The following is a 23266-nucleotide window of genomic DNA, read 5'->3' as shown; positions in this document are numbered from 1 at the left end:
TTAAGTAGGGCAGGAGCTCTCTCTGGACAGTTTCATTGGTGTAGGGCCAAGCTGGGGGCTGCTAGTACTGCAAGTGCTCCTGGGGAGCTCGGCAGAGGGGCTGTCTGTCTCCATCCATTCCTCCATCTATCCATCCCTCCATCCACCCTAAACCATCATACACCCAGGTCCTGCAGGAGAAGACCCACTGGGCTCTTCCTACCCTTGGCTGTAAGACCCATCACAGGCTGGGATTGGTCTAAGATGCAGGGACTCCTGACCAATCCCCTGCTGCCCTGCTGTCTCTGGCCAATCCTGAGTTGCCCTGCTCCTGCACTGGCCAATCACATGCAGCTGCTGCTGCTGGGAGGGGTATTTAAACCCTCAGGGCAGGCCAGAGGACTTGTGCTGGTGGGGTTCTGCTGGGCTCCAGGTGTTTTCTCCTGCCTCTGTCTTGGGCTGTGCCTGGCTGCTGTGCCAGGTGAATGGGTGGTTCTGGGGACTACCTCTTACACTGACACCCCCCATCCTCCTGCTTGAAGACTGGTGGGATATTTGTCATTTTCCACGCATCAGGAACCTCCTGAGGTCTTTGTGGGCTTTCAAAGATTATTGTGAAGATAAAGACTCTCGTCTCCAGCAAGATCGGCAAGTTTCCACAGCTAAAGCAGGAACCTCGTGTGGCTCCCATGGGCGTGTGTGTGGCCAGTTTGCCCAAGACCTCCCCCCGCTGTGGATGAGGCTCCGTGTTCGCTGACTCTGGACTAAAGCTGCTCTGTTATGCTGCTGGTGCTGACCTAATAGTGGAGATCTCAATGTGGTGGTGTCCTGGCTGACCTGTTTGGGGCTGAAATCTGGAAGACTTCCTCAATCATGGATCTGGAGAGGGATGGAGGGAGCATAGCAGGGTAGAGTGGCTCTCCCTGACCCTCGCCCTCAGCTGGCAGCCACCACCTGGGGCCTGGAGAATGTGTTGAGCCTGTGCTACACAGCTGCAGCCACTCACATGGCTGTGAAGCCCTTAACGCAAGGCAGCTGCGTTTCCATGCTCTGATCAGTGACTTTGGGTGTGGGACTCATCCTTTCCAGAGCTCCAGCAGAAGATCCTGAGCTGTTTGTGGTTGCGTGCTGGGATGCTGATAACCTCTCAAAGCAGACTGGCCAGGGAACGCGTACCTGAGAGCTGTGGAGCAGCTGCTCAGACCTGTAGATGTGGTCTGCAGTGGGTTGGGCTTACTCCATGGTAGGGCAGAGGAGGCTTTGCCATGAACAAGTGGCTCCCAAAAATGGCTGTAGGTTGTCTCCAGTCGAAAGCTGGTTAATGACTCAGAGCTGGATGCTTCACGCTGCCAGGAGTTTGCTGTGAGACCAAAGTGACTGTTGTGCTGAGGGATGAGATGGTCATCTGTGCTGGTTCCTGTCTCTGACCCCATGCCTCTCCTTCCACAAGATCCAGCCTCCCTCGGGAAGCCAGCCAAGATGATGGTTTGGTTCCTGACCTTGCAAGCGGACAGAGAATCCCGCTCTGCTTCATCCAGCTAGAGCTGATGCTAACCGAAGAACTACTGGGTCCTGCAGAGCTGCTCCTCTCCCCCAAAGGGCGATAACCAAACACGTGGACCTGAACATGCTGAGCAGTGGTGCTGTGAAGCAAGTTGAAGACCACCAAGAAGCCCCTGACCACTGAACTGGACCTTCTTCAGCCTGGAGAAGAGGAGGTCAGGGATCTAAATCGCTCTTTGGGATTAGCCAATACTGGAAGCGGAGATCTACTCTTGGGAGGGTGCAAAGCAGAGGGATGAAGTGGTGAAGCTTCAGCAGGGGACGTACTGAGAGGCACAAGGAAAAGATTTTTGGGAGGAGGGTGATGCAGCTCCAGGAGAGGGACCTGAGGCTGGTGTCAGTGTCTGCCCTGTTCCGAGCGGTGTTCCGTTACCCCTCCAGCCCCTGCTCAGTGAACCAGGATGGGTGCCCTTTCCTGGGGGTGGCTATGCTTCAGATGGGATGTGGCTGTCCCTTATGAACTAGCCTTGCTTCGTTCTGGGGTCCTGACCCAGCTCCAGCCCCAGGGGCACAAAGGGGACCCAAATTCCTCTTCCTGCCTTCATGCCAGTGTGTGCGGGGGGGCAATCCTTGTGAATCAAACCCCCTCTAAATTGTCGGAGGGGTGAGACAGACTCCCTGCTTCATCTGCAACCTCTTATCCTAAAGGTTTTTTCCCGGTGTGGTGTCTTCAGGGCTACAAGGTGATTAACATACACTTTAAGCATGTTCCAGACATGTTCTGGATGCCTTTAAGCCCCTGAGGTGTTACAGATGGCTTACAAGTTGGGCTCCATTAGCAGTTGATTCACTGTTTATTAAAGCCTCTATTAATCTTGTATTAATGCTTTTCAATTGAGACCTTTCTGGAGGTATAGCAGCCTCTGAGACGAGGAGCTTAGTTTCTCCCCAGCCCGGTGCCACCAATGTCGGTGAGGGTTTAGCTCAGGATCTCCTCGGGCTGAGCGCTGAGCTCTTGCGAGGCTGCTGAGAGCGAGAGCCACCCATCATGATGCTCTAATTAGCATGGGGTAATGCCGGTCCCGGAGACTCCAGTGGCTCTGCCAGGGGTGACTGGGGGACCGTGCTCTGCAAACCAGGACCCCGCTGCCCACCCTGTGTGTGTGTCCCCCCCAGGGAGGACAGGAGGGATTTGGGGGCAACCTGGGCACTGTGTGTCCAGCAGAGGGATGTTCTGCCAGCCGGGACCCAGAGCGGTGAGTCGTGCATCGGTTGGATTACAGATGCCCTCTCCTGCCCCCACCACTGCCCTGTGGTTTTTGGAGGGATATGAAGGGAGGCCTAAATTAGGAGGAGTGTGGAGCAGCACCCGAGGCTCTGCCATGGACTCGGGGTGCTGCCTGTGGCACCCTGAGCTGGCAGCTGGCTCTGAGGGCGCTGCCTGTGCCGACATCCTGAGCCGTGTCCTGGCGAAGCGACAGTGAGGATGGCGGAGATCTCCCATCCTTGCTGAGGCTGGGATGCTGCGGTTGTCATGGCAACGCAGGAGGCCTGCCGAGCTGGAGCCTGTAACCCAACCGTTTGGGGTGGCGGGGGGGGCGGGGCTGGGAGTGCTCCCTGCCACCCCCCTGAGCACTGGTGCCTCACTGTACTCCAAAATTGTCATCAAAAAGCTGACAAACCCACCCGTTTTTCAACAAACACAGTTTTCCCCAGGAAGAAACACCTTTGGGTGAAAAAACACGTCCAAATCCGTTGCCGAGAGCACGCGGCCAAGTCGGTGATGCCGGCAGCCTCCTTCCTGCCTTCCTCCACCCTGTGCCGAAATCATCCCGGCTGGCTGAGCCTGCCTTAAAGGCAGTTGGCATCTGGCGAGGTTTGACCCAGAGCCGGTTCCCCATGGGATGCTCGTGGGGCTGTTCCCACCGAGCGCAGACCTGCTGGGGCGACGGGATGGGGATGGAAGCGCAGCCGACTCTGCTCTCCCTTTGCCCGAAGGTGGCTGGATTGGCCACGCAAGGTCACCTCTCCTTTCTGCTGCTGCCCGTGGCCCTGCTGAACCATCCCACGTGGCACGGGGCTGGATTTTTTTTTTTCCCCCCATCTCAGGACCACTTTTGCTCTGGCAGCTTGTCCCCGCAGGGATACTTGGCAGCCGCCAGGCTTTGACTGACATCTGTCCCTCATCTCCCTGAAACGCAGACAGCAGAGGGGCCCTGTGGAAAGGACAAGCAGGGGACAAGCCCGGGTTGCGTCCCCTCCGTAGGCGGCTCTGCGGCCACCTCAAAGGCCATCGAGCTGCCCCCGTGCGTCCTCCAGCAGACCCGGTTCTCCGCAGCATCCCTGAGCGGTGGCTCGTGCTCCTGGGGTGGTTCATTTTGTGCGGTGGCCTCGAGCTCAGCCGATTTTTTTGCTGGGCCGCCGGGTAGCACATGAGTCACACTTCCTTCCAACGCCCATCTCCGCTCGGTGCCGTCGCTATTTTTGGAAACTCTTGAAAGCGGATCAGCCCGCAGAAGCGTGTTTTAATGAACGCTCTCGCCACGCTGAGCTCGCGTTCACCCGACGTCTCCCTGCTGGGAAACCCACCGGCAGCCCAGACCCTGTGCTCCCCTCCCGGGGAGCATCATCGGGGTGCTGAAGTGGCATCTCAGTGGCAAAATATTTATTTTTAAAGGGTTTGTTTGGGGTTGGGTTTTTTTTTTTTTGGCGATGCCGGTTTGGCATTGATCGTTTGCGCTCTGAATGAGCGGATCATTCACAGTTATTTTTACTCTCGACCTCCAGTATTTTAGCTGCAGTGGTTCACTTCGCATCTCTAAGCAAAAAGGGGGCAAAATTCAGCTGTGGAGATCGAGGGCTGGATGAAATTAGAGGCAGGCAGGCTTTGCCCAGTATCACAGCCAGGACCTCCTGGCCTTCCAAGCTTGGGAAGGATCTGGTTTTATGGGATGCCGGTGGGACTGGACCCACCGCACCCATCCCACATCCAGCACCGGCACCGCATTCGCACCTGGCACCCTGCGCCTCTTCCCTCCAGCCTCGCGGCCGGCTCCGGCATCTCTACAAATCTATTCATTATTTCATCCCTTGCTTGGGGACTGCCCAAGGTCAGCAGTCGCCATCCCAGCCAAGCCCGGGAGCAACCTCGGAGGGGAGGTGGGCAGTCAGTGACTTTGCCGGGCAGGCGATGGCTTTGCCAAGCCACCGCTATTGCCACGTTTTTTTGGGTCTGAAGGTTTCACCTGGAGACAAGCAGTCCCCTCCCCTTCCTCCCGGCGCTGACGGGCTCTCAGCATCCTCGACCTTGCTGGGATAAAATTAGCCATTTCACTTTGAATTAAAGACAGTTGAGCTGAAAGCAACCCGAGCGGTTCGTTTCAAAGACGTCAAATGGCAGCGGTTCCTTTTTTTTGTCTGCCATCGGGGAGGGGAGGGTCCTTCCAGCCAGCGCCTGGTGACAATGACATTGATTTCCTAGACCTTTTGGCGTGGCCAAATCTGTATTTTTAGCTGGGGAAGAGGAAAAAAAAAATAATCATGTGTCAAAGAAATGCTTTCCCTGCCCTGATGGGAAAGGAAAGGAGAGGGTGCTGAAGCAGGCGGATGCTCACTGCCCTCCTCCCCACTGCTGGGCTGGAGATGTGCTGCATCTTCCCCGGGTCCATCCCGGCCCCTGCCTCTGAGCTGGGGTCCCTGAGCCCCCCCCTTATCCTTCATGGTGGGGAGCAGGCAGGACCCCCCACTCCCGGGGGATCCCATCCCATCCCATCCCATCCCATCCCATCCCATCCCATCCCATCCCATCCCATCCCATCCTCTCTGTGTCCCCTACAGCCATTTATCTTCCGGGGCGGGCACTCCCTTCATCTCTCCTTTACTCCTCCTCCTCCTTGCTCTCCCCCACTCTGTTCTCATTTCCCCAAGAAGACTTTAATGAAATCTGCCCTTAATTAAATCCACATTCATTTGCATAATTACCAGGAAATTGAAATTAGCCTGTGGACGTGGCTGGAATACGTTTGGTGTCAAGCAGCCCTGCCTGCCTGGAGGGGACTGCACAGAGGGTGCCTGGGTCTCCTGTCCCTCCCCTGCACCCATGGGTGCTGCCATGCTGCCCCATGCCCCCGCCCCCCGCCCTTCCCTCTCGCCCAGGGGTGGCCACGACAATGGACTTTGGGGTGACGGGGGGACAGCGAGCCCCAAGGCCATGGCAGGGCAAAGGCAGGCAGTGCCCCCTGCCCGTCCGCAACTACGTAAGCATCACTTTTGGTTTATTTATTAAAAAAAAAAAGTCTTCACCGCCATTGAGAATTTTTTTGTTGTTTTTATAGCTATGTATTTTGTCTTTTTTTATGGTTTTAGTCATGTGTTTGTTTTTTTTTTTTTAATCCTTTTCAACAGTGACAAACTGAGGTAACGTCTGTGACACTACAGCCTCTCCTACGGGAAGAAGGTCCGAAACCCAACAGCCGAGGGAACTGGAAAGAAAAAACCTGACAAACCTACCGACACACCGACCTCGACGGGAACAGAAATCACACCCGGGCACCCCCCCTCTGCGGGACAGACCCCCCCGGCAAAGGTACAACCGAGCCCTCCCCGGGGGGTGGCCGGGATCCCTTATCTACATTATTGCACGAAAGATCAAGGACATTGAGGGACCTAAGGCAAAAAGGAGAAAAAACCGCGCCTAGCGTCTCTACTTCGGGGCAATGCTACTTCTAAATCCGGCCCTCGGCCCCGGCGCTGGGGGCGAGTGACGGGCAGGGGTGGGTGCCGCGGGGATGGGGTGGGTGGGTGGGGGGCAGCGGCGGTGGCGGGAGGTGGGGGGGTCCGGCCGGGCACCCGCCTGCTGTGTAAACTGCTGCTGCTGCCGCTGAATAGCGATATAGCCCTTTGTGCGGGAATTAGGGGGGCCGGAGGGGACAAGGAGGGGAGGGGGTCTCCACAGCACCCACCCCATGGGAGGGAAGCCCAAACCGTGCCAGGGCTTGGGTGCTGCCACCTTGGGTTGCCCCCCCAGCTCCCCCTCCCCCTCCACTGCCCTGGGTGCCCAAAACCAGGAGGGGAGTTGTGAGCTACCCCCCCCCCGTCCCCATGACGTTGTAACTAAGAGGCCACTGGGTCACCAGTGGCTCCTGCCACCACCACCACCCCGCCATGCTGCAGCCGGCCCCGTGGGGGATTTACCCCACTGCCTCCTCCACGCCAGCCCCAGGGGAGGGGAACCAGGCTCTGGTGAAGGGGTGACAGCAAAGAGGGTGATGGGGACAGCGCGGGGAGCTGTGGGGACCTTCAGGAGGGCTCTTGAAGCCCCCTCCCCTGCTCCCCAGCTCCTGCCCTGGAGGTGTGCCACCACCACCTTTTCCAGTCCCTGGGTACAAAAAGTTTGCAGAGGGGACAAGGGGACACCACCACGGCAGAGCCAGCCTGGCCCTGAGCATCCCACCCACTGGATAGCCGGCACCGCGGCCGCCGGCCGAAGCCCAGAGCACAGCTCCCAGCTGGGAGGGGACAGGTCCCTCCGTCTGGGTGTCTGGGGGTGACACGAGGTCACCCAGTGGGGCAGGGCAAGGGGACAGTGGCTGGGACGCAGGACGACACACAGACAGGGACACTTGCTACATCGATGGCTGCCAGCACCTCCCACGGCAGGGAGGCAGCCGGGGCTGCCGGGGGTCCCGGGCTGCCAGTGACCCCCCTTGGGTTCCCCATCACCGACCCAGCGTCCGCCTCCCCATCCCCTTCCGGTCCACACCAGCGGGGCAGGGACTGGTGGAAGGGGACAAATTGCCACCCAGCCAAACCTCCCCAAAGGCCTCCTCCACCGCGCGGGGTCATCGGCCTTCCCTCGCCCCAGCTGGGGGCCGAGCATGGGGTGGGAGACAGCCGGTGGGCACTGGCTGCCCTGGACACCCCCCACCCCTGGGGGAGACCCCCACCCACGCTGCTCCCCCCTGTCCTGGCTCTTCCTCCTCGTATTGGGAGCCCCCTCCCCGTGCCACCCCAGGGGGGACCTCAGAGGGGGCAGCGTGGCCGTGACAGGGGCCAGGGACACCGATGTCCTCCCCGGCAGCGAGCGGTGCCCTCACCCTGGCGGGGTGCGGTGGGGGGATCAGCATCCTCAGCGCTATAGAGCGCAACCAGTTTTGTCCTTTTCCTCTTCTTTTTTGTTTTTTTGTTTTGTTTTTTGCTTTGGGAGACCCAGAGCCTGGTCCCGGCTCGTGCCACCACCACGACCACCACGCCCCCCCTTATCCCTGTCCCCAGGGAGGGGGGACAGGACAGGCGGCCGCCGCGTGCCGCCCTGGCGCCGTCAGACGCAGATCTCTATTGCTGTGGCCAGGACCATCTGCCCTTTGCCTTTGTCCTGCCGTCCGTCTGTCCTGCTCGCCGTCCCCTGGGGGGCCGCGCTCGGCTCGGAGCCACGGGGGCCGCTCCCTTCGGTCAGGACGGTCCTCTTGAGCGGGGCCGGGGTGCAGGAACCGGTCGCCTCGTGGCGATGGGGACCGGCCGGCAGCTTGTCCCCGGCGTGCTTACGGGAGCGGTAGGAGGGTCGACGCCGTACCTCGGCCATCAGGTCACACTTGATGAAGTAGAAGACCTCCTTGACGGGACAGCGCTTCTCAGGGTCAAGGGCCAGCAGGCGCTGGAACATGCGCAGGGCGCTGTCCGTGAAGCGCCGCCACTGCGAGGGCAGCCCCCCCAGCCGCCCCTTCTGCCACCGCACAAACTCCTCGAAGAAGGCGTCAGAAGCCGCTGCCGCCTCCCAGGGGAAGTTACCGGTGAGGACGCAGAAGATGAGCACCCCGAAAGCCCAGACGTCGATGCTGGTGTCCACGGCGAAGCCCTCCGCCCGGCCGGCTTGGCAAACCTCGGGTGCCGTGTAGGGGATGGTGCCGCTGATGCGCTTGACCCGGCAGCCCACCTTGCGGGTCATGCCGAAGTCGGCCAGTTTGATGCGGCGGCAGTCGCGGTCGAAGAGCAGGACATTCTCTGGTTTGATGTCCCGGTGCACCAGGCTCTTGCTGTGCATGTAGTCAAGGGCCAGGCCCAGCTGCTGCACACAGCGCTTCACCAGCTCCTCGGGGAGCCCCACCTGTGGGCATGGGGACATGGTGTCAGCCACCCGCCACCAAACCCCCTGGTGATCCCACCCAGCTCGGGAACCTCCACATCTGTATGCCATTACACATCCAACATGGTCATGGCTGCTTTTATCTGGGGTCCTCTCTGCAGCAGGGAGGCAGATGGTGGGTCCTGGGCCACCCTAGGGATGGGTGATGGGTCTCAGGCTCCCCAGGAGATGGGTGATGGGTCTGAGGCCATCCAAGGGGTGGGTGACGGGTCTCAGACCATCTTAGGGACAGGTGATGGGTTCCAGACCACCCTAAGGATGGGTGATGGGTTCCAGGCCACCCACGGGATGGGTGATGGGTCTCAGGCTCCCTAGAGGAAGGGTTACGGGTCTCAGACCACCCCAGGGATGCATGATGGGTCCCAGACTTGCTTGTAGGTGCTTGTGGTTGGGGTCAACACAGTCCCTGCGCATGAGGCCCCCTCCCACATGGCAACCGAAGCACCGTGGCAGCTTTGCTCAGTGCTGTGGGGATACCGAGCCCCCACCACCTTCACACCCCAAAAAGGTTCCCACAGGAGGGGCAGGGGCTCCCACCTGTGGCGGGATGATGTCGAAGAGGTCCCCGCCGGGGGCATACTCCTGAGCAAAGACGTAGCAGTCTTCGGTCTCGAAGACCACGTCAAAGACCTTGATGATGAAAGGGCTGGAGGAGAGCGTGTTGGTGATGCTGAACTCCCGCAGGAAGTTCTTCAGCTTTGTCTTGCTCTTGTTGACAAACTTGAGGGCCATCTTGGTGCCTGTGGTGGGCAGGGGATGGGGGCGAGCCCAGGACACGGTTAGGACATGCTGGGCACCCTGCTACCACTGCCGTCATGTCCCCCACACCTTCCCCCGCTCCCCTCACCTGTGCTTTTGTGGGACACCAGGTCCACCTTGCCGTAGGTGCCCTTGCCGAGCTCGCGGATGAGGTCGTAGTGCTTGCTGATGTCGGTGCCCGAGAGGGTGCGGATGGCCAGAGACTGCATGTCCTCGGTGATGAGGGGCACCCCGCAGCAGGCCAGCTTGCGCGACGGCTCTTGCTCAATCGAACCCGCGCTCATGGCTGCGCTGCAAGGCAGAAGCATGTCACCGCTTTTGGTGGGTGCCGCAAAGCCACTGCGTCCCATCCCATCCCATCCCATCCCATCCCATCCCATCCCATCCCATCCCCTGGGGCTGGGTGCCACAGCACCTTGCAAAGGGGCAGCAGGCTGCTCGGGGTGCTGCTGAGCAGTACCCACTGGGTGCCACCCCTCTGTCCCCAGGGGCCACCAACCCAATGGCTATGCAGAGGATGCTCCAGCCTCCGCAGGGGCTGCAGCCATGTGGGATGGGGATGGGGGGTGTAGTGGTCCCTGCGCCTCCAACTCGGGGGGATATCTGGGGGCAAAGCGAGGGCTCGGAGCACGGCAGAGCCAGGAGGGCAGGGACATGGAGACACACACACGTTTCCTTGGCCCTGGTATGTTCACAGCCACCGCGCAGGATGGGAGCTGAGGCCCTTGGGGTTCCCCACTGCTGTCGCAGTCCCCAGTGGGGACACCGGGAGCCAGCCCTGTCCCGTCCACCCTTTGCAGAGCACCAGAGCCCCCTCCTGAGACAGCGATGCTGCGGAGCGGGGCCAGGGCCATGCTACAGGCACCGAGCGGGACATGATGGCTCTGCAGCAGATCGCTCCACCGCTCTGCCCATCCATCCGCACCAACTCTCGGCTTTCTCCAACCAGGGTGCCCAGCATACGGACGACAGCGCCGACATTCCTTGCTCCTGACAAACCAGAGGCGGTTTCTCCTCGCCCCGGCCATCCCTGCAACAAGAGCTGAGCTTGGACTCACCCGCCACGCCGCCACGGCAGCCAAACCACCCCAAGATCTCCTCTGATGTCTTCAGGGCGCAACATTGCCCTCCATCATCCCCCAAGAGCGCGAAGCCGGCGCCCCACCGAGCCACCCTGCGCTGTGAGCACGCACAGGACCACAGCACGACCGCCCTGGCAGCCCCGAGCAGAGACACGGGCACCCCAGGGCCGCTGAGTCCCTCAGTAGATAAATCCAGCTGCTTTTTATTTTGTAGCAGATTGACAAAAATTATGGGACAGCAGCCGAGCGGGCGCTGATTTATATTTAGATTTTTAATGCGGTGTCTCTCCAGAGGAAGAGGAGGGGGGGGAAACCCCACTCAAATCCCGCTTGCCTCTGGGACCAGTGGCAGCCGGGAGTCCAATCGGGGCCGGGACGGAGCCGGGAGCACGGGCAGCCAGGGACGCGGCGTGGGCTCTCGGCGGCTGAGGCCATGGGCTCGCTGCCCACAAAACACCCATACGGGTTCTTCGTGGGACGAGCCCACGGCTGCGTGAGACAGAGGCTGTGGGAGGCAGCCCGGACAATGCCCCCACACTGAGCCCCGTGTCACAGCCACGCAGGGGCTGTGACAGCCACCTTGAATGGTGCCAGACACCCCAGGAGCACTCACAAAGCACCCGCAGCACCCTGAGGTCAGGATGCTGCCCGACACACGAGGATCCTCCCAGCCCTTCCCCAACAAGGCTGAGCCTGATCTCCAATCTTCCCCTCCTTTCTTTCCACCATGGTGCTGCCTCTCATCCCAAAGCAGAGCTCAGCTTCTTAATTTATTATATTTCTTTTTTTTTTTTTTCCTGGGAAGTTGGGCAAAAAATAGAAAAGGAACTTCAACATCATGATGTTCCAAAAATGTAACGGCTTGACTCATAAGATCTCCAAAGCAGCTCATCTCCATAGTGTTTTATTGGCCTCCTGGAAGAGGAGCACCATCTCAGCGTCTGGGTGCTGGAGGTGGAGGTGGATCAGCGCAGCAGCTCGATGGATGCATGACTAAAAACAGCTCCCAGCATCCTGCAGGAAGAATTCTGTCTACACCTGAATTTACAATCATGCTCGTCAATGTCTCTTAATTAACTGGTGTTGAAATGCAATTATTCAAGTCGGCAAAGTTGGAGCTGGAGAGAAAAAACCCGCCGGTGGGATGGGAGAGAGGAGAGGGACTGACGGCTGCTCAGAAGAACTTTCCAAGTCAAGGGCTAGTTGTTTTTTCCTTTGGCTAAACTTGTTGGGTTTTGCCAGGCGGCTCTTTGCCGACCAGCAACGGAGAAACACCCATCAGGAACGGGGCGTCCCACCTCGCCAGGTCCCCTGCCTGCTGCCTGCCTGGCTCCTGCAGCCACCCCAGGGCTGTGGCCGCTGCGTTTGTGGTGCTTTATGGAGCCCGGAGCGGGCAAACCTGCTGCGGTGCGGGTCGTGCGGCTGGGGACGCTGCCGGGATCCTGCCGTGGTGCCTCCATTCCCGCCGGCTTGGTGTGACGCACCCCGCGCTCTCTCAAAGGCTCCCAGGAGCACAGAGCCAACGCCAATGCCAGGGGGAAACCAAACGGTGGTGGTGCGCAAAATACCAATGTGCCGAGGCCAAAAAGTAAAGCATAAACATAGACGTTTTCTTTCAAAATTGAAATGCTTTTGAAAACACGTTGGGTTTGATGTCAGCAGCAAAGCGGAGCAGCAGCGGGGAGAGGGCATGAGAGCTCGTTTCCAGCTGGTTCGGCACGCTCACGGGGACAGCAGGGAACAGAGGGACAGTGGGACATGGTGGGGACAGTGCTGACATGGCAAGAGATGCCACCAGCATGGCATGGCCGGGGCTGAGGTCCCGCGTCCTTGGCTGCCCTCCGTGCCCACGCCAGTCATGCCGACGCACCCGTCCATGCAGCCGCGTGGCAGATCGGGTCAAACCAGGGCAGAAATGGGGCCTTTTCCCAGCACACCAACTCCTCTCCCGCCTCCATGGCATGGCCCCAAAGAACCGGGGGCAAGAGGAGCCAACGCCATGCCCGAAGGAAGCCCAAACCCCCCTCCCAGCGCACAGTCCCTCGGCTCAACTGTTTCGGGTGTTCCTGAAGAAGGAGCTTTTAAAAGCGGGGAGGAACAACGCTCATCCCGGCTGAGCGCTGGCACAATACCCCACACGACGGCAAAGGGGCAGCGAAGATGCTGCCAAGCGGCACTGGGACCCCACTGCTCACTGCAGGCAGTTGGTGCCGTCATCTCTGCGTCCTGAACCGTTTCTCCTACTATTCAGACTAAAATTGTTCTCTGTTTAAGCTTCAGAACCATTTATCTCATTGAGTGAGGAGGATAATCCACCCACCCCTTCCTGGCTCCCTGGCAGGTATTTATAGGCAGCCACTTGTCTCCAGTCGGCAACTGCCGCTCCTCTCCCCAATCCTCCCCGGCTCCATCCCCGGCACCGCGCAGCAGCTCCCAGGAGGATGGCATCCCGTCTCCCAGCATCCCACCGGCTACCAGGGCCGGCACCGCCAACCCGCTCCCAGCCTGACGCCGCTCCCTGCTAGGGGGATGCTTTCCCCTGCTCCGCATCCCGCTCCGCATCCCGCTCTGCTGCACGCCCGGCCCTGGGCGCATCAGCTCTGCCAATAAGTAATTGCAAACTCATTAAGAGCTCATTGAGAAGAGCAGAGGCCGCCCGGGAGAGCTACCCCGGGCACCGGGCAGAGGAGGCTGCTGGAGAAGCGGCTGCTTGGAAATTAAGAGGGAAAAGGGGGGAAAAAAAACCCCTCTGGCTGCATCAGCAACCCACCCGGTTATTGAGCGGAGTGAAAGGAAAAGGGGTTTGGGCTGAGCCCCACGCAGGGGTCTCTACGGCGAGGCGGCACGCGGGAAGCGCGGCGAGGGGCCGGGACTCACACCGTGAGCTGCTCTGGGGGCAAGGAATTGGGAAGACGAAGGGAAAAACCACACGGGGCAGGGTTGGGGTGACTGCAAGACCCAGATTTCTCTTTAGAGAGGGGGAAAAATGAGGAATATCCGGCAGCGGGGCGGGCGCCGGCACACGCTGCTCTGCCCCTGCGGGTGCCCCGACCGCACCATGTGTGTTTTGCAGAGCTTTGATTTCCCCCCCCCACAAGTCCCCATCCCCAAACCCTCCCGCCGCTGCGTGCTCATTAATTACAGTGTAATTGGCATTAGTTATTAGCGGGTAACGCTGACTCCCCCCCGTCGGCCCAGCCCGGCAGGCTGGAGGCCAGGGCACCCGTCAGGAGGGACCTCATTCCCTTCGTGCCCCAAACCTCCCCGATTTTCTCCAAACCACCCGCTGAGCCAGCAAAGTCATTTCCAAGCGAGCGCTTGGTTGTCCCCTCTCCCAGTCCCCCGCCTCCCGCACCACCCCGGCGCTGCCCGTGTGGTGGCCGGGTGCCACCGGGGTGAGGGGGACAGGCGGTGCCTTGGCCGTGCCCTGCGCAGAGCCGCTGCCTCCCAGCGCCCTGCTCCATTTCCAGCCTCCGCCGCCTCCGTTCCTGCCTGACCCCGTTCCGGGGACATCCTCTCATCTCCTCCGTGCTGTTGGGGACCAGCGCGCCGGCGCGTGGCGTTATTAGCCGCGCTTCCCCAGGGGAAGTGGCACGCCGGCGCCCAGGGAGGGCTCGCAAAGGCACCTTTGCCAAACGAGGACGATGTCTCCGCGGGGGGAGGACGGGCATCTCGCGCGGGCTCACAGCCGTGGGTACCCACTGCATCCAGACATCCTCCACCCGGGCAAGGGGGCTGCCTGCGGGCAGCGCTGCCCTCCACCCAGGCCACCGGCTGCCTCCAACCCCACCAAAACACATGTGGGGAGAGGGTCCCTTTGCCCACGTGCCACCCCATGGCCATCGGAAACCGCTCGAGACAAGCCGACCGTGGCCCGGAGGCGGCTGGTCACGCACAGCACAGGGAAACAGGCCAGTGGCTGCAGGCAGGCAGGATTTTGGGCACAGCCCCTCTGGCAGCATTCCGCCACCCCCCACAGGGGTGATGGATGGGGCACATCGCCATCATCCTCTCGCCGGCTTGGTGGTGGTGGGAAGGCGCTGGGAAACGCTCTGATGCCGCTTGCGCCACGAGGCTGAACCGGCAACAAACCTCCGCTGAAGCACCTGTGGTGACTGTGACTTTCCAGTGCCACCAGTTGGGGACACTTCTCTGCACGAAGGCACTGAATTCCTAGTTATCCGGAGTTTCCCATACCAGCTCCTTGCCTGGACCAGAGCAGACCACTCAGCACCAGGATCAGCTTTGGCAAAGCCAACGAACACCCAGAAGCACGCAGGTTCCCAATCAATGGGAGCTGCTCTCCCAGCAGGGACGTCTCAGGGTCCAGCCCCAAAACACCCATCCGTAGCATCCCCCGTAGCAGGAACCGTCTCCCAGCCCGGCCATGAGCCCGTGATAAGCTTCTTCAGCCTTTGGTCCCAGGATTCAGGTTTCATGGACAGCCTCCACAAGAAAAATTCGGGAAAAGCAGACAAAGCAGCGCCCGGGCTTTCTCCTCTGACAGCCCTCACTGTCCTCCCGAGGGACGACCGCTCTCCCCTCCCGCCGCCATCCTCTGTGCCTTCCGCACTGCTTTCCGGGAGCTGCCAGCAGGATTTTCCCTGCCCTCGTATGCACCACGCCGTCTCCCTCCATCGGCCCCCAACGGCAGGACCTTGGCCGCCTTTCAGCGCGTCGGCCTCTCGGGATTTTTTTCCTGACGAGCGGGATGGCTTCGTTAGGACCTCAGCTACTCCAGCCTCCAGCTCCTCCTGCCTTCGCCGCGCCTCGCCGCCGGCACCGGGGATTTATGATTACTTCATTGTTTGATTGGTTTCATCAGCCTGTCATCATCTCCCTCCCAAAAACTCTTCCACTAGCGCCGGCAGCATCGCACGTTTGGGATCTGCAAAGACAAACGCCCCGAGCGGCACCTGCCCGTCGCCTGCCCGGTCCCCACGGCCAGGGCCACCCGGGGACCCTCGTCCCCTCACGCTCTCGGGGACAGCAGGGCACGTCACCCCGCTGCCGAAACCAGCCATGTCTCTGCTCCAAGGGGCTTCACAGCCTTTGGACACTGCGGGGCTGCTGTAACCCCGCATCCCGCATCCCGAGCATCGCCTCCCGGCCAGGCGACACCCCAACGCCACATCCAGCCCAGAGCGGGTGCCGAAACCCAACCACCCCATCCCACCTCCCCGGTGCCGCTCAACCGTCCCCGAGCTGCGGCAGGACTCGCCGGCTGGCGTGGCGACACCGCGGCGGCGAGGCCGGACCTGGAGGAAAGTGGGTCACGCTCCCCGTCCCCGAGCCGCAGCCGGCGGGAGGTTGGTGCGGGCGGGAAGGGAAGGCGGCTCCCGCACCCACACCGTGCTGGCGGCGAGGGGAGGTGACACGGGGAGGTGACACGAGGAGGTGACACGGGGGGATGGCATTGGGGAGATGGCCTGAGCTGCCCCCGAGGCTGCCTCTTCTCGCCCGCTCCCCGTCTCAGCGCATCCTTCCAGACACCCGCCCCCCCCCTCAAATTCCCCGACATCCCCTTTTCTCCCTCGGAAACCGGCACCGGAGCAAATGCGAAGCACCGGGGGCCCCCCTCGCCGCCCCCCCCCCCGTTCCCCCCGTCTCCGCTCCGCCACTAACTCCCTCCGAGCGGCACTCACCCCGTCCCCCCGCCCCGACTTTGTCACCGCCGCCGCAGGGCCGGGGGGCGGACGGCCCCACCGCCGCGACCCCGCGCTCCTGCCCCCGGGGGGGGGGCGACCGAGGCCCCCCGGGGGGGCATCACCCGCATGTCCCGGTGATCCCCCCCACCCTCTTCCCCGGTTTTGCGGTGGGAGGTGCCCCCCCCCCACACCGCCATTCATCCCGGTTGTACCGTGATTTCGGCTGCCGGGGAGACAAAGGGCGGCCCCGCCACAAAGGCGGCAGCCGGTACCGGAGCGGGCGGTGCCCCCCCCTCCTCCCCTTCCCCCCCCCCCCCCCTCAATCGCAACCCCTCACCACCGCAACCGCCGCCTTACCGGGGGGGCGAACCGTCGCGCCCCGTCCTCGGCGGGAGAGGAGCCGCCGCCGCCGCCGCCCGCCCCCCGCCCGGGGCCGGTCTCCTCCCGCACCGCCGGGCTCATACCGCGGCCCCACCGCCGCCGCCGCTACCGGAGGAGCGGAGCGGACCGCGGTGCCCCCCCCCACCCCTCCCACCCCCCCCCCCGCCGCCGCCACCGCCGCCGCTCCGCCCCGCGCTCCGCCCGCCACCGGCGCCGCCCCGCAGCCCCCGGGGATAGCAACGGGGGGGGGACACGCTTGGGGGGCTACGCCGCCGTTCCAGCGGGAGCTGGGGGGGGGGGTCCCATCCCGGTCTCCCCCCCTCCCCCTCGAGGGCACATCGTGGGCAGGGGCTGGGACCGGCACCTCTGTGGGGACCCACGCGGGATGGGGGTCCCCACCCCATCACTGCCGCGAAAGGGACAATGACAGCCCGAGCTTGGAACGCCCGAGCTGCACCCCCGGGGAGAGGGGGGGGATTGTGCCCCTCTGCTGCGCTCTGGGGAGACCCCCCTGTAGTTCTGCCTCCGGATCGGGGGTCCCAAGATCAGAAAGACACGGAGCTGTTGGAGCGGGGCCAGAGGAGGCCCCAGAGATGCTTCGAGGGCTGGAACCCCTCTGCTGGGAGGACAGGCTGGGAGAGTTGGGGGGGTTCAGCCTGGAGAAGAGAAGGCTCCGGGGAGACCTTCAAGCCCCTTCTAGTGCCTAAAGGGGCTCCAGGAGAGCTGGGGAGGGACTTTTTACAAGGGCATGTAGGGATAGGGCAAGGGGGAATGGCTTCAAACTGGAAGAGGGGAGATTTAGGTGAGATATTAGGAAGAAATTCTTCACTCTGAGGGTGGTGAGCCCCTGGCGCAGGTTGCCTCGAGAAGCTGTGGCTGCCCCATCCCTGGAGGTGTTCAAGGCCAGGTTGGACAGGGCTTGGAGCGACCTGGGCTGGTGGGAGGTGTCCCTGCCCAGGGCAGGGGGGTGGGACTGGATGAGCTTTAAGGTCCCTTCCAACTTGAACCATTCTATCATCTGAGCTTCACCACCATCAGCACCCTGTGTCAGAAATGTCCTTCCATAGGACCCAGTTCTCCGACAGGTTCCCTTTTTCCGCCAGGAAAGGTTCCCAACAGGCAGGTTCCCTGGCTCCTGCTCTCCCTGAGCCTTCCAAGACTTCATATTTCTTCTCCTTCAGCACAGGTGATGCCCACCATGGGGTGCAGGCAGAGCCCAGGGCCCCCCCCGACGTCCTGCTCCTAAACACATGCAGCACATGTGGCTTCCCCCCATGCACCCAGGGATGGCGGGACCATTCAGAGCGAGCCAGGCAAAGCCGGCCGAGGCAGACACACCACACGGACTTCACTTCAGCCTCGTTAAAGTTTGGCAACGCGTTCAGCAAGCCATGCCAGTGCCGGGCACCGGGAGCTCTCAGGCACCTCCAGCCCAGGGGACGGTGGCAGCCTTCATCCTCGGAGCAGCCCTGGGCACATCCAGTCTTTCCCGATTTCTTCCTGCACTCGCCAGGGCTGAGCGGGGACGTTTTAGCACAGGTCATGGTTTGCTCTGGGGCTTCCTTGGCTCTTAGTTGGGCACCGGGTCCCTCCGCTCCTGCGAGGCCCCTTTGAGCTGACCCACAGCCGTGGGGCTGTCCCTCACTCCGAGGATTGTGCCCACGCAGTGCCGGGTACAACCAGGGACCAGGGCCATTCAGCTGCCACCCGAGCCCCCTGTCACCGCCGGGGAGAGCAGAGGAGCCATCACCACTGACTCACTGGCGGCTCTAATCCGCTTCCAGTTTAGCATGCAGAGCAATTAGTCTTTTTATGAATGACTTTAACGCAAGAGGCTGAATCACATTCTGACACTTCTCTTTAATTTGGTGCCAGGTGCTGCTGTGACATTGCCACCCCTTCTCCCATCCAGCAGTCACCCAGGGCATGGCCGGCATCCGGTCCGGGCAGCGGGAGAGGTGGTTGCAGCTCATGAGGGTCCCCTCGGTCCCCCTCCGCTCGCCAGTCACTGCCACAGATCCCGGCACCCATCGCTCAGATGCTCCAAGTATGGATGATCCCTGCTGGGATGGGGGCATCCGCATGGCACGAGAGGAGAAACGCCGTTCCCTGCCTCACCAGAGCTCGGTGACCCATCAAGCCAAGAGCAGGCTGGATGGGTGCTGCATGGGTGCTCAGGTCAGCTGCAGTGGGGCTGGGAAAGGGGTGGCACAGGGGCAGGAGAGCATCTTAGGGACAAAGGCTCCGGGAACGGGCTCGGTGTGGGAGATGGGGCAGAGCCGGGGTTCTCCCTGTGCCGCTGGTGAAAGCCACCACAGCTGTCCTCGCACGTCCCCGCTGGGGATGGAGTGGGTACAGCCCCGTCCCTTCCCACAGCACCTGCACAAGGCACCCGTCCCCCCACGTCCCCTTGCCTGCCCTTGCCGTGCCGTCCCCTGGCTGCGGCTCCCGCAGCCTCCCGCTCGCAGTGTTCTGTGCTGTGCCTCTCGGCTCTCCTTCGGCTCGCCCTATTTATAGCTCGGGGCTGTTTCTAGGTCAGGAACCAGGCGCCCGTGCCCGGGGACCGTGGGGGGCTGCGGGGACGGCGGCGCACGCCCCACACGCGGCTCAGCTCCCCCCGTCAGCACCCCGGTGTTGGAGGATGGGGCTGTGCCGTGCCCCAGGTACATGGACGCTCAGCCATTGGGCTGCAGCAGGGCTCCATGGGGCTCAGCAGGGCTCCATGGGGCTCTGTGGGACTCCACAGGGGCTCAGCAAGGCTCCATGGGGCTCAGCAAGGCTGTGTAGGGCTCCATGGACCTCTGTGGGGCTCAGCAAGGCTCTGTGGGGCTCCGTGGGGCTCAGTGGGGCAGACCGGCACATCACCAGCACGTGGGTCACACACAGATTGAATAATAGTAACACCAATAGCACCAGTCAGGGTTTGCATCGAGCTCATGGTCTTCAAAGCGCTTAGAGAATATTAATAACTAATTAAGATCAGTGAGATGAAAGGAGCCGGATCAAACACGTTTCTCACCTAGCTCCATCCCAAACCATGCAAGGAGCCCACGGCTCCCCGAGGGACCACAGATGCCCCCCAGGATTTTTGCTAGGAAAGGAAATATCCTGGTTTGTGCCGGGCATGGGGGGGATGCGCTCGGACAGGGCGGGTGGCGAGGAAATGACCCGAAAAGCCCCAAATATTTCGAGCAAGCCCAATCCCCTCCAAATTGAGCAAGAAGGTCACTTGTCCCGTCGCTGTCACTTAGGTCCCCCTCTGGCAGGGTGGGAGCCAAGGGGCCGCAGAGCACGTGGGTCGGGGTGCCACGGCCACCCGCAGCCCGTCACGCTCCGGTGACATGAGCTAAAACCTGCCTTAAGATGCTGGCAGGGATGCCGGGAAGGAGCAGGCGGGGAGGGAAGGAGGGAGGGCGAAGCGGGAGCGGAGCACGCCGGGAGCCGCAGCGCCAGCGGCGTCTCCCAGCTGCTTTTGGATGGTTTCCCCCCGCTTCCCCCAAAGCATCCACCGAACCCCAAAACCTCCCGCCCTGCCCCTGCGGTTGGGCCAACCTTGCTGCTCGCCGCAGGCACTGGCGCAACCTTCGCTGCCTGCAGTCCGTCCGGTGCAGCTGGGGCTGCTCACCCGGCACCCCCCCGCATCGCCAGCCTGGGGTGCAGGACCCATGTTGGGGGGCGCAGGGGCTGAGTGTCTTCTCGGTCCCTGGGGACAGCGCCCAGCCAGGGGGATTTGAATTGGGAAGGGGGCTGGTCCCGCAGCGCTGAGGCGGGGGTGAAGTGTCCCCCCACCTTGGTGGTCCCCCCGCGTGACGGCATCCCCTCCTGCGGCTGCCGGGGACCAGATTCCCGGCGGCTGCTCTCAAGGTCAGAGAGGAGACGCAGCTCGCGGTGCCGTGGGGCATGATCTGCAGCTCAGCTGCGTGGTGGGGACACGCCAAGCTGCCACCAGTGGCCCTTGGGGTGCTGCCTCCCCTCCTGCAGCCCCCCAGGCCCCATCCCATGCTCCTGGGGGGCAGAGGATGGACCCAAGCCAGCTGGGTGGGGGGCACAGGTGTCCCCGTCCCGTCCCCCCCCCCGGGCTGGGTCAGGACCTGCAGCACTGTCTGCCTGCGGCCACTTGCAGGGAGCTTGGACATGGTGTTGACTCTGGAGCGTAATGATGACTGTTCAGCTACTGGCTTTGAAAGGAAACAGAATGGTTTTCTTTTGAATGGGGTTCTTCTGGAAAGAAGGAGAAGGGGGTTCTTCATGGGGGAGGTGGGATTTGGGGGTGTAGCGGAGTCACGGCACTGTCCTGCTCCCACCCCCTCATCTGAAGCCACAGATGCCGGCTGAACCGGTGCCTGGAGCCGCGGCACAGCTGTACCCACAGCTCCTGCTTCCAGCACTTCCCATCCTGTCACCAACTGGGGTCAAAGCAGCAAACGGGACTGAACTGGGAGCACAGGGAGAACCACGGTGCCCACCCTGTCACCCTGGCACCGCGGCCAGCCTGGCACCGTCCGGCACCGCACACCCGCCGGCCGCCTCCGCTCGCAGCCCGTTCTCCTGGCACCATCTAGCGAGGCTGTGGGGACAGGCACGCTGCCTCCGGCACCCACGTGCGTGGGCCCACGTGGTCCCTCCGGCTCAGGGTGACAGGCCCAGGGATGGGCGGTGGGTCGGTGGCAGAGTGGGGAGCAGCCGGTAGGTCCCTCTGCTGGCACTGCGCCCCCCCCCCCCCCCCCCCCCCTTGCCCCATGCCTGGGGGAGAGCCCACCCCGGTAGCTGCTGTGCCGGCGGTGGCAGGCGATGACAGCCCTGTCCCCACGGGCTGGAGGCAAGCCCAGGGAAAAGCTGTTAGGGACAGGCTGGTGACAACTGGGGGGGTGTTCGGGGACAGGGAGCCCCCCCCCAGCACAGCCCCCGTTGAATCAGGGGAGGACAGGGAGAGGTCTCTGGGGACAAAGCACGAGTGTCCGCGCTGCACTGTCCCCCTGTGCTGGGAGGAGTGGTCCCCATGGCCACCACGCAGGACCTTGGGCCACCGCATTGTCACGCTGGGTGCTCCCCTCCCTGGCTGAGAAGGCCAAACTCGTGCCACCTGTGGCTCTGACCCTGGGTCCTGCTATGAGCTGGGAGCCCCAGGGATGCTCCGTGCCCCTCTCCAGCCAGCAGCACCCACACCCAGGGACCCTCTCCTACCTTCGGTCCCCCAACGGTCCCCCACTGGTGTCCCCCCACCTCCCAGCACCTCCCCAGCCAGCACCGAGCTTGTGGGACATGACTCACGGGAATCAAGGCTCAAAAAAACCATGATTTACACCAAAACAAATCCCATGGCTTCTTGCACACCGGGAGGGAAGACAGACAGCCTGGACTGGCACATGTCCACAGCTTGGCTGATAGCCCTGCCCAGCCACTGGTCTGGCACCGCCGCCCCCCCTGGACCTCGCTGCAGGCAGCTGGTGCTCGTGGTGGTGGGGGGTGTCCCGGCCACAGCAGGGTGGGAGCTTGGTGACAGCGGCGCAGGATGGGAGCCGGCGGTGGCTCGGTGCCACGGAGGAGCAGTTGGGCACGACATGTGCCGGCGTTCACACCTCGCATCCCCGCCGGCTGCCCGGCTAATTCCGGCACCGGCGCATTCGCTTTGGCTGCCGCTCAGCAGCGCCGATAGGGAGAGGGGGAGGCGAGCGCCGGTGCCGCTGCCGAGAGGGTCAGGCCTTGGGGAGCCTCATGGCCCTCCTCAGGGACCCCCTACCTGCCCCGTCCCCCTGACCCCCAGCCAGCCCCTGCCCCAGGGGCAGCAGCAAGTCCCTGGGAGCAGAGTCCAGCCGGGGACTGCGTCCCGGTGAGCAGGAGCAGATGGGATGGCTCCAGGATGGCGCGTGTTCACGCACCACTGCCGACAGCCCCTCTCCCGTGGGCACACCGGCACCGCTCAGCATGGCACAGCATGGATGCCCACCCTGTGCCCCGGAGACCTGCTGCCGGGGAAGCCCGTGCTGGATGCGCACACGTGCTGCGCGCGCAGCCTTTCCCTGGCACGGCACAGCACGGCACAGCACAGCGTGGGGCCATAGTCTTCTCCAGCCAGGAGGATGCACCCGCTCCAAGGGAAACTTTGGCACAGCCGAGGCACACAGCTCTCACGCCAGGCATCGTCCCCCAGCCCGGCTCAGTGCCGTGCTCCCATGCCCGTCACGGGCTCACGGCATGTCCCCTCCGGCAGCGTACAGCTCGGCCGGGCACCGCGGCACTGACCTGTGCAGGTGCAGGGGCTGCAGCTCCTCTTTCTGGAAGCAGACGAAGCAGAAGGAATCCATCTCTTGGCTCCGGCGGCCGCCGTGCCCAGGCGAGGGGGACCGCAGGCCAGGCAGCGCTGGAGGCGTGTTGGCATCTTCCTCCCCCTCACCGGTGCTGCCGGTGGCCGGAGGCTCACGCTCAGGCACGCGGGGCCATGCCGTCGGGGGGGCCCTTCACACGGTCCGGCTGAGCGTTGGCGTTGGCCTCTCACCGTGTGCGGAGGCAGCGCCGGGCTGTGCCGTGTCCTGTGTCGCCCTCGCTGCGGGGCTGGCGATGCCCAATGCCACGCCGGCACCCATCACGCAGCCCGGCTGGCGGCAGCACCGGTCCTCAGGGGGTGAGAGCGGGGACCTGGGGTGGCATTGCCCACGCCAACAGGTCCGTCAGGGCAGGATGAAGCTCCGGCCAAGCCTTGCGGTGCTTCAGAGGCCGGGGGAAGCGGCTGCCCCTCTCTGGCGCCCAGTGCCCATGTGGCACTGAATGATGGT

At 62.7% G+C, this 23266-nt stretch overlaps 1 protein-coding gene across 2 annotated transcripts; it reads right to left on the bottom strand.

Moving 5' to 3' along the window:
- Positions 1–7456: 7456 nt before the first annotated feature.
- On the bottom strand, positions 7457–22872 carry SBK1 (SH3 domain binding kinase 1; the record flags this gene model as incomplete). 2 transcript variants are annotated; one of them, XM_082490264.1, is made up of 4 exons in its annotated part: positions 7457–8584; positions 9161–9363; positions 9471–9668; positions 22737–22872. In XM_082490264.1, the coding sequence occupies 4 exons, from the start codon at positions 22870–22872 to the stop codon at positions 7802–7804; spliced, it is 1320 nt and encodes a 439-aa protein (XP_082346390.1). In that variant the 3' UTR covers positions 7457–7801. The 2 variants fall into 2 exon arrangements, with proteins under 2 accessions (XP_082346390.1, XP_082346391.1); XM_082490265.1 differs by having other exon boundaries at positions 9471–9673; positions 22737–22798.
- Between the last annotated feature and the right edge of the window lie 394 nt (positions 22873–23266).

This window comes from Vanellus vanellus, assembly GCF_965231255.1.
Source record: "Vanellus vanellus genome assembly, chromosome: 14".
In the NCBI taxonomy this organism is placed as follows: Eukaryota; Metazoa; Chordata; class Aves; order Charadriiformes; family Charadriidae; genus Vanellus; species Vanellus vanellus.
Note: the sequence above shows the minus strand (reverse complement) of the source record. Positions and strands in the feature narration are given on the sequence as shown.